The sequence below is a fragment of the Zeugodacus cucurbitae genome, chromosome Y (assembly GCF_028554725.1).
Source record: "Zeugodacus cucurbitae isolate PBARC_wt_2022May chromosome Y, idZeuCucr1.2, whole genome shotgun sequence".
Classification (NCBI taxonomy): domain Eukaryota; kingdom Metazoa; phylum Arthropoda; class Insecta; order Diptera; family Tephritidae; genus Zeugodacus; species Zeugodacus cucurbitae.
This window is the reverse complement of record NC_071673.1, coordinates 1,955,057-1,965,588: the sequence shown is the minus strand read 5'-3', so window position 1 is coordinate 1,965,588 and position 10,532 is coordinate 1,955,057. Positions and strand designations below refer to the sequence as shown.

Sequence of the window (10,532 nt, the reverse complement as noted above, 5' to 3'; positions counted from 1 at the left end):
ATCTTAATAGTAGTATTTAGACAAAAGAAACGTTGCAAACGTTGTTTTATTTTAATATTAATTATGATACGAATCATGATAAGTAATTATTGTTTTATGTTTTTACAATTTCATTTTCAATAATAGTAAGTGTTTATCTGTTAAAATTGAGACGATCGATGGGAATATAAGTTATATATATTCGGAATTCAAAAGGAAGGATGTTTTGTTTTATATCTAATATATAAAATTCTCGTGTCACAGTTTTCGTTGCCATACTCCTCCGAAACGGCTTGACCGATTTTGATGAAATTTTTTGTGCTTATCCGGTATCTATGAGAATCGGCCAACATCTATTTTTCATCCCCATAAATGTTAGGGGTAGTCCACCCCTAAATTTTTATATTTATTTTTTAGACAAAATTTTTAATTTCTCTTTTTTTATGATACAACATACAAAAATACATACAATCCTCAATTTTCACCCTTCTACGATCAACCCTTATTTTTTAATAGCCATTTTAGTAATTTAATCATTTTTCCTCTCCAGTCGAAAACTGATCAATCGTCATTTAATTAGTTATCCCCGCCAGATGTCTACAGGTGTCACTTCTGACCCAGTAAACAGCAAGGAGTAGGGATGAGAACGAAGCTTTCTCACTCCCTACACAGTGTCGGCCATCATTATTGTTTATGCATCAAGTGTAGTAGTAACGTTGACAATTATTATTTTGCTATCTCAGTGTAACTCTCATATTAACTTTTAATCATTCCTATTTTATCAATAATAATAATTAAATTATCAATTTTGAGTGTATTTTTCACGATTACTTAATCAAGTGATTTTATAAAATCAAAAGTACTCAACACGTGACACGAGCTTTCAATAACAACGGATTTTGTGTTGTAAGTATACTTTTTTTTATTTATATCGAAAATGTTGTTGATCTTATAAAAATGTAATTTTAATTTAATTTTATTAAAAAAATGTAATTGAACAATTAAGATTTTCACAGTTTCCAAAAAATCAATGATTATGAATCTTTATTTTGAAATGTCAATGGAAATATTGGTTGTATGAAAAAAGTATAAGAGACAATGTTTTCATAAAATTTAATTTTTTACTTTTGATTGAAATTTTTTTCCATAAAACTTATATTTTTGTTATAATTTCATAAATTAAAACTAATCATTTCAAAACTGCGGCAAAAATCCTGGCCCTAATTATACTTTTAACATTTTTCATCATTAAATAATTTAATTAATTCTATTTATGTATGTTTTGTACAGTGAGCAATGCCTAGAAAACGCAAAGGGGCTGATTTGAGCCGCAGTACAAGCAAAGCTCGAAAGTTGCGAAATAGCAGATCCGAAAGAACAGAAGAACAACTCCATCAACAAAATACTGATGCACGTGTCAGAAAGGCGCAATTGCATCAAGAAGAGCCAGAAGATACACGAGCTGAACGCGATGAAGTCAGAAGATTAGAACAACGACAATCACGCCGTTTCACAGTCAATAGACGAAGAACAAATGACCAACAACGACAACAGGTACATCGAGCATTTATATGGGATTCATTCCTGCGTCTAGCATTCCAGTATGAGCCCGATATTGAATATTATGCTCATTCAAAAGTGGTGATTGGTGCTATGGACAAGGAATGTCCGCATTGTCATGCTCTGAAATTCAAAAATGAGCCAGCTGGGATGTGTTGCGCGTCAGGAAAAGTGCAACTACCTGAAATTGAAACACCACCTGAACCATTGAACGGCTTACTTATCGGCACGGATCCAGATTCTAACGTGTTCCTGAAGTCAATTCGAAGTCATGCTTTCAAATGACATCGTTCGGAGCAACAGAAATAGTTCGAAATACTAATGCAAATGGTCAACAATTCAATTCTACATTCAAAATCAGAGGCCAAGTTTATCATAAAATGGGCTCACTGCTGCCAATGCCAAGCGAACCACATAAATTCTTACAAATCTACTTTATGGGCGGCGAGGATTCCGGAAGCGCACTTGCCAATCGCGTGAATGCACGTTGTGATTATAATAACCTTGATTCACTTTATGCCAGGCGCATCGTCAGCGAGCTAGATGCTCTTTTGAATGAGCACAACGAGTTGTTGAAAATATTCAAATCACATATGCACCAATTACAAAGCGATAATCACGCTATCGTCATTAATCCTGATAAAACACCAGCTGGAGAGCATATTCGTAGATTCAATGCACCCGTTGTTGATGATGTTGCTGGAATCATGGTTGGCGATTGTACAGCTGCACGAGAAATTGTGATTCGTAGAAGAAATAATAATCTTCAGTTCATTGCTGACACACATCGTTCATATGACGCTCTCCAATATCCGCTAATATTCTGGAAGGGACAAGACGGATATTGCATAAACATAAAACAACGAGATACCGTATCAGGTACTTCATTGATTATTAATTATTGAACGTAATAAATTTAAATTATTTTTTATGAACAAATATTACAGGAGCTGAAACAAACAAGAACGTTAGCTCAAAGGATTATTATGCGTACCGATTAATGATTAGACGTGGCCTGGACAACGTCATTTTACGATGTCGTGAGCTTTGTCAACAATTCATGGTCGACATGTACGCGAAGATTGAGAGCGAACGACTACGATACTTACGATATAATCAACAACGGAAGAGTACATTCATTTGCGAGACGCTATCAACAACAACGCCGACGTCGCCGAAATTGGTAACCATGTCATTTTACCATCATCGTACGTAGGCAGTCCACGTCATATGCAAGAATATATACAGGATGCTCTGACTTTCGTGCGCTAATATGGACGACCATGTTTATTTATCACGTTCACATGTAATCCAAAATGGCCAGAGATTACATCTTTGCTACTGCCTGGCCAAAATGCAATACATCGCCATGACATTCCAGCACGTGTGTTCAGACAAAAGTTGAAGTCTTTAATAAGTTTCATTACTAAATCACATGTATTTGGTCCCACACGTTGCTGGATGTATTCGGTTGAGTGGCAAAAGCGAGGATTACCTCATGCACACATTTTGGTTTGGTTTATCGACAAAATCCGTCCTGAAGAAATCGATAGCATCATTTCTGCGGAAATTCCAGATCCATCCACTGACCAACTGCTGTTTGATATTGTTACAACAAACATGATTCATGGTCCATGTGGTACTCTTAATAGTTCATCGCCTTGCATGGCTGATGGAAAATGTACTAAAAATTTCCCTAAAGATTTTACCAATGATACGTTCACAAATGTCGACGGATACCCAATATATCGTCCAAGAAATCCTGAAAATGGCGGACAATCATTTATTAAAAATATCATCAACACAGACATTGATATTGACAATCGTTGGGTGGTGCCATATTCGCCTCTGCTGAGCAAGACATATAATGCTCATATTAATGTTGAGTTCTGCAGTTCTGTGAAGAGCATCAAATACATTTGCAAGTATGTCCATAAAGGCAGTGATATGGCTGTGTTTAGAGTGGAAAATACTAATGTGAATGCTCCTCCAGTGAATAAAAACGATGAAATAACGCTCTACCAAATTCGTCGGTACATCAGCTCCAATGAAGCTGCTTGGCGTATCTTTGGTTTTCCAATTCATGAACGGGATCCAGCAGTTGTTCAGTTAGCCATCCATCTTGAAAACGGTCAGCGTGTATTTTTCACGAACGAGACAGCGATTGATCGTGCAATAAATCCACCTAAAACTACACTCACTGTATTTTTTGAATTGTGTAATCGTGCGGATGATTTTGGTGCCTTTGCACGAACATTACTCTATTCACAAGTACCACGCTATTTCACATGGACTCAAACAAAAACATGGATGCCCCGCAAGCAAGGCTCACCAGTTGCTGCATGTCTCAATTTATTTAAATCAAACGCCTTGGGGCGATTATTTACAGTCAATCCAAGACACACGGAGTGCTTTTATCTTCGACTGTTGTTGGTTAATGTTACTGGCCCATTATCATTTCAAGATATACGTAAAGTGAATGGGCAACAATATCCAACGTATAAAGATGCATGCCTTGCACTCGGCTTGCTGGAAGACGACAACCAGTGGGAATGCATGCTTGCTGAAGCTGCATTGAACTGTACAGCAATACAAATTCGTCTACTATTCGCTATAGTGTTGACTACATGTTTCCCAGCCCGAGCACAGATATTATGGGAAAATCACAAAGATTCAATGACTGATGATATATTGCATCAACATCGTATACGGTGCCACGATCTAACCATAACATTCAGCGACGAAATGTACAATGAAGCATTGATTGCTATTGAGGATCTTTGCATTGTCATTGCCAACTTACCACTTAGTAATTTCGGTATGAATTCGCCAAATCGAACTGCATCTGATTTAATGAATACTGAAATGAATCGTGAACTGCAGTACAGTACTGTAGAAATAGCAGCGATTGTTGCCCGCAATGTCCCACTAATGAATGAGGAACAAAGAACCATTTATGATCGCATTATGCTCGCAGTTTCAGCTGGACAAGGTGAGTTCTTCTTTTTGGATGTACCGGGTGGAACTGGCAAAACATTCGTTATTTCGCTAATTCTTGCTGAAATACGATCAAATAATGGCATCGCATTGGCCGTTGCATCATCGGGCATTGCAGCAACTTTATTGGATGGAGGTAGAACAGCTCATTCAGTATTTAAGCTGCCACTAAATATTCAGAATAACCCTGACGCAGTATGCAACATTAAGAAACAATCGTCCATGGCCACTGTGCTGAAACGGTGTAAAATTATTATTTGGGATGAATGTACTATGGCACACAAACATTCACTTGAGGCGTTGAACAGGACATTGAAAGATATTAAAAACAGTGACAAACTATTTGGCGGAACTCTGTTGGTCCTTTCAGGTGATTTCAGACAAACACTTCCAGTCATTCCACGTTCAACATACGCTGATGAGATCAACGCTTGCTTAAAATCATCTCCATTGTGGCGTAATATTGAAAAATTACAGCTAAAAATAAATATGCGCGTTCAAATGCTTCAAGATCCATCCGCTGAAACATTTTCAAAACAGCTTTTAGATTTCGGTGATGGAAAAGTTGGTATAGATGAAACTGGATACGTAAAATTACCGACCGATTTCTGCACAATCGCTGATTCGCAAGATACTCTCATTGAACAAATATTTCCCGATGTACACACACAGTACATAAATCATGAGTGGCTTGCAGAAAGAGCGATTTTAGCGGCAAAAAATGTAGACGTTGACAATTTAAATCTGAAGATACAAATGTTGTTGCCAGGGAACTTGGTATCATATAAATCTATTGATACCGTTTGCGACGACAGCGAAGCAGTAAATTTTCCCACAGAGTTTTTGAACTCACTGGATTTGCCAGGCATGCCACCACATAATTTACAATTAAAGGTTGGATCTCCAATTATCTTGCTTCGTAATTTGAACCCGCCCCGGCTATGCAACGGTACGCGATTAGTCATTCAAAAATTAATGAAAAACGTGATCGAAGCCAGGATTTTAAATGGCAAGTTCAGAGGTGAAAATATACTCATACCACGGATTCCTATTATACCTACAGATGTGCCAATTCAATTCAAACGTCTTCAGTTTCCGATTAGATTGGCATTTGCAATGACTATCAACAAATCCCAAGGTCAAACGATGTCTGTTTGTGGATTAGATTTGAGAACACCCTGTTTTTCACACGGACAATTATACGTGGCATGCTCTCGAGTGGGTAAACCATCCAGTTTGTTTGTGTTAGCTAAGGATGGACTAACAAAAAATATTGTTCACGTTATAGCATTAAGAGATTGATATTGTTTAATAGTGTTACTGTCGTAATTGTTTAATTAATGATATATAATTTTAAGGAATAAATTATAATACCTTAAAAATAATGTTTGCCTTTTGTTATTTTTATATTCCCTCATCGTTCACAGCGCTCCATGCTTATTTCACGCATATACCACATTCTTACATACATACAATATACACATTCTAACATACATACATACTTACAATAAGTAAGCTATTTTTTGTCTACACTAGAAATTACTAGGAAATTATTTATATGGCAAAACAACGTTTGCCGGGTCAGCTTCTTCTTCTTAACTGGCGTAGAAACCGCTTACGCGGTTATAGCCGAGTCCACAACAGTGCGCCACGCATCTCTCCTTTTGGCGGTTTGGCGCCAATTGGTAATACCAAGTGAAGACAGGTCCTTCTCCACCTGGTCCTTCCACCGGAGTGGAGGTCTCCCTCTTCCTCGGCTTCCACCAGCGGGTACTGCATCGAAAACTTTCAGAGCTGGGGCACTTTCATCCATTCGAACAACATGACCCAGCCAGCGTAGCCGCTGTCTTTTTATTCGCTGGACTATGTCTATGTCGTCGAACAACACATACAGCTCATCATTCCATCTTCTGCGGTATTCGCCGTTGCCAATGTTTAAGGGACCGTAAATCTTCCGCAAAACCTTTCTCTCGAAAACTCCTAGTGCCGTCTCATCGGATGTTGACACCGTCCACGCTTCTGCACCATAAAGTAGGACGGGAATGATGAGGGACTTGTAGAGTTTAGTTTTTGTTCGTCGAGAGAGGACTTTACTTTTCAATTGCCTACTCAGTCCATAGTAGCACCTGTTGGCAAGAGTGATTCTGCGTTGGATTTCAAGGCTGACATTATTATCGGTGTTAATGTTGGTTCCTAGGTATACGAAATTATCTACAACTTCAAAGTTATGACTGTCAACAGTGACGTGGGAGCCAAGACGCGAATGCGCTGACTGTTTGTTTGATGACAGGAGATATTTCGTCTTGTCCTCGTTCACCACCAGACCCATTCGCTTCGCTTCCTTATCCAGGCGGGAAAAAGCAGAACTAACGGCGCGGGTGTTGTTTCCGATGATATCAATATCATCGGCGTACGCCAGGAGCTGTACACTCTTGTAGAAGATTGTACCTTCTCTATTTAGCTCTGCAGCTCTTATAATTTTCTCCAGCATCAAGTTAAAGAAGTCGCACGATAGCGAGTCACCTTGTCTGAAACCTCGTTTGGTATCGAACGGCTCGGAGAGGTCCTTCCCGATCCTGACGGAGCTTTTGGTGTTGCTCAACGTCAACTTACACAGCCGTATTAGTTTTGCGGGGATACCAAATTCAGACATCGCGGCATAAAGGCAGCTCCTTTTCGTGCTGTCGAAAGCAGCTTTAAAGTCGACAAATAGATGGTGTGTGTCGATCCTTTTTTCACGGGTCTTCTCCAAGATTTGGCGCATGGTGAATATCTGGTCAGTTGTTGATTTTCCAGGTCTAAAGCCACACTGATAAGGTCCAATCAGTTTGTTGACGGTGGGCTTTAGTCTTTCACACAGTACGCTCGATAGAACCTTATAAGCAATGTTAAGGAGGCTTATCCCACGATAGTTGGCGCAGATTGTGGGGTCTCCCTTTTTGTGGATTGGGCAGAGTACACTGAGATTCCAATCGTCGGGCATGCTTTCTTCCGACCATATTTCGCAAAGAAGCTGATGCATGCACTTTATCAGCTCTTCGCCGCCGTATTTGAATAGCTCGGCCGGCAATCCATCGGCCCCCGCCGCCTTGTTGTTCTTCAAGCGGGTAATTGCTATTCTAATTTCTTCACGGTCGGGCAATGGAACATCTGTTCCATCGTCGTCGATTGGGGAATCGGGTTCGCCATCTCCTGGTGTTGTACTTTCACTGCCATTCAGCAGGCTGGAGAAGTGTTCCCTCCACAAACACAGTATACTCTGGTCATCAACCACTAGATCACCGCTGGGGGTCCTACAGGAGTGTGCTCCGGTCTTGAAACCTTCAGTTAGTCGCCGGATCTTTTCGTAAAATTTTCGAGCATTACCCCTGTCGGCCAGCTTGTCAAGCTCTTCATACTCACGCATTTCTGCCTCTTTCTTTCTTTTTCTGCAAATGCGTCTCGCTTCCCTCTTCAGCTCTCGGTATCTTTCCCATCCCGCTCGTGTTGCGGTCGATCGCAACATTGCGAGGTAGGCAGTCTGTTTTCTCTCCACTGCGAGACGACAATCCTCATCATACCAGCTGTTTTTTTGGCTTTTCCGAAAGCCAATGGTTTCGGTTGCAGCTGTACGTAAGGAGTTTGATATGCCGTCCCACAGCTCCCTTATACCGAGATGCTGATGAGTGCTCTCAGAGAGCAGGAGTGCAAGTCGAGTAGAAAATCGTTCGGCTGTCGGTTGTGATTGCAGCTTCTCGATGTCGAACCTTCCTTGTGTTTGTTGACGTGTGCGCTTTTCTACACAGAGGCGGGTGCGTATCTTAGCTGCTACAAGATAGTGGTCTGAGTCGATGTTGGGACCACGAAGCGTACGCACATCAAAAACACTGGAGACATGTCGTCCATCTATCACAACATGATCGATCTGGTTGCGAGTGATTCGATCCGGGGACAGCCAAGTAGCTTGATGGATTTTCTTATGCTGGAATCTAGTGCTACAGATGACCATATTTCGGGCTCCGGCGAAGTCGATCAGCCTCAGACCGTTTGGTGATGTTTCGTCATGGAGGCTGAATTTTCCGACTGTTGTGCCAAAGACACCTTCTTTACCCACCCTAGCGTTGAAATCGCCAAGCACGATTTTGACATCGTGGCGGGGGCAGCGCTCATAGGTACGTTCTAGGCGCTCATAGAAGGTATCTTTGGTCACTTCGTCCTTCTCTTCCGTCGGGGCGTGGGCGCAAATCAGCGATATGTTGAAGAACCTCGCTTTGATGCGGATTGTGGCTAGACGTTCATCCACCGGGGTGAATGCCAGGACTCGACGACGGAGTCTCTCTCCCACCACGAATCCCACACCGAATTTGCGCTCCTTTATATGGCCGCTGTAGTAGATGTCACAAGGACCCACCTTCTTCCGTCCTTGTCCCGTCCATCGCATTTCTTGGATTGCGGTGATGTCAGCCTTTACTCTTACGAGGACATCAACCAGCTGGGCAGAGGCACCTTCCCAATTAAGGGTCCGGACATTCCAGGTGCATGCCCTTAAATCATAGTCCTTTATACGTTTGCCGTGGTCGTCATCAAAAGGGGGGTTTCTCATCCGAGGCCTGTGTTTCTTATTCACTGGTTATTCGTTTTTATGTGGTGGGTCCCAAGCCCTACGCACAACCGCATAAGCGGGATTCGCCTTCTCACTTTAGCTCGCTTCCAGACGGATGTCTGTTGGCTACCCAGAGGATACTTGGTCTAAGACCGGAAGTTGTGAGCTGCTTGAGCCACATGTAAAAGAATCGTTCCTGGCCACTCCCAAGTGAATGGCAGTCAGAAACTTTCCTCACTTACGTGAACTTCTACATATGACTCCATCCTCCGGAGTCAGCTAGTTCTTTTTAAAATTATATTTTGTATATTATGCAAAAATAAATAGATTTTTTTTTTTAAATATGTTAGTTGTCGTTAGAGTTTCTGGTGTCGTTTGCGAATTTTAAAGGACGTTTAATATTTGATGTATGTACGTTTTCTAAATTTCTTTTAATAAATTTTGGTTCTTCTTTGTGTCTAACGCTTTTGTAATTTCGAATGAAACCTTCTCTCCTTGGTTAGAAATTATCTTCAATTTTGCTTCTTCTAACCGATTTTTGATTATGCTATGTTCAATTTTGTTGTTTTGAACGTCTAAAAGTGTGGCTTTTATTGTGGTGTGAAATGAATTGTTATAAAGTTTTACGGCTTTACACATTTGAATAATAATTGGAGCTTTTTCTTCCAAATTTAGTGTTCTGATACGTTCGGTAAGAGTATTATTTATTCTTTCTACATCTGAATTTCCTGTATGGCTATGTGGTTTAGTGGCATGAAATTCTATATGTTCTTTATTTAAACATTCACGGATTGGCTTTGAATTATCTGCAATATTAATAATGTTATGAGAGTTAATATCTCTTATATCGATAAAAATGCGTTTGTTTTTGAAAATATTTTATACTTCTTTTTTCTTTTAGATCGACTAGAATTAATTGCTGTTTGAAACGATTTACTACGGTATTGAGAGTGTTAAAATAATTATAAACATTTTCTTCATGAGAATGGCTAGTTTGGACTTCTATTGAAAGCATTGTTTGGTCTTGTTACTCACCAGCGTTTAGATCTTTTATTTGTAACATTTTGTAAAGGGTCATTCCCAAATTTTCGGAATTCACAATGTTTATTTCATCACTGTTAATTCGACTTAGAAAATCTGCTATTTTGTTTTCTTTACCGGTTATATAATCGATTTTTGCATCGTACTCTCCTAATTGTATTAGCCAGCGTTGTAGTTTTGGATTTATATCCTTACCAGAATTTTTCTCCTGTAGCCATTTAAGTGGTTGGTGATCTGTTTTTAGGTCGAATTCTCTTCTGTATAAGTAGGGTCTATAATATTTTACTGCCCATACTATCGCTAATAGTTCCTTTTCGATGGTTGAGTAGTTTTTTTCGTGAGTATTTAATGTACGTGAAGCATATGAAATTGG

General features: G+C 39.9%; 1 protein-coding gene across 1 annotated transcript; it reads left to right on the top strand.

Annotated features, from left to right (window-relative positions):
- The first annotated feature begins 1,919 nt into the window (after window positions 1-1,919).
- On the top strand, window positions 1,920-10,028 carry LOC128923473 (uncharacterized). The gene is made up of 4 exons (XM_054235739.1): window positions 1,920-2,418; window positions 2,487-2,747; window positions 2,864-5,430; window positions 10,020-10,028. Exons 1-4 carry the CDS (start codon window positions 1,920-1,922, stop codon window positions 10,026-10,028), a joined length of 3,336 nt encoding a protein of 1,111 aa, XP_054091714.1.
- Window positions 10,029-10,532: the final 504 nt, after the last annotated feature.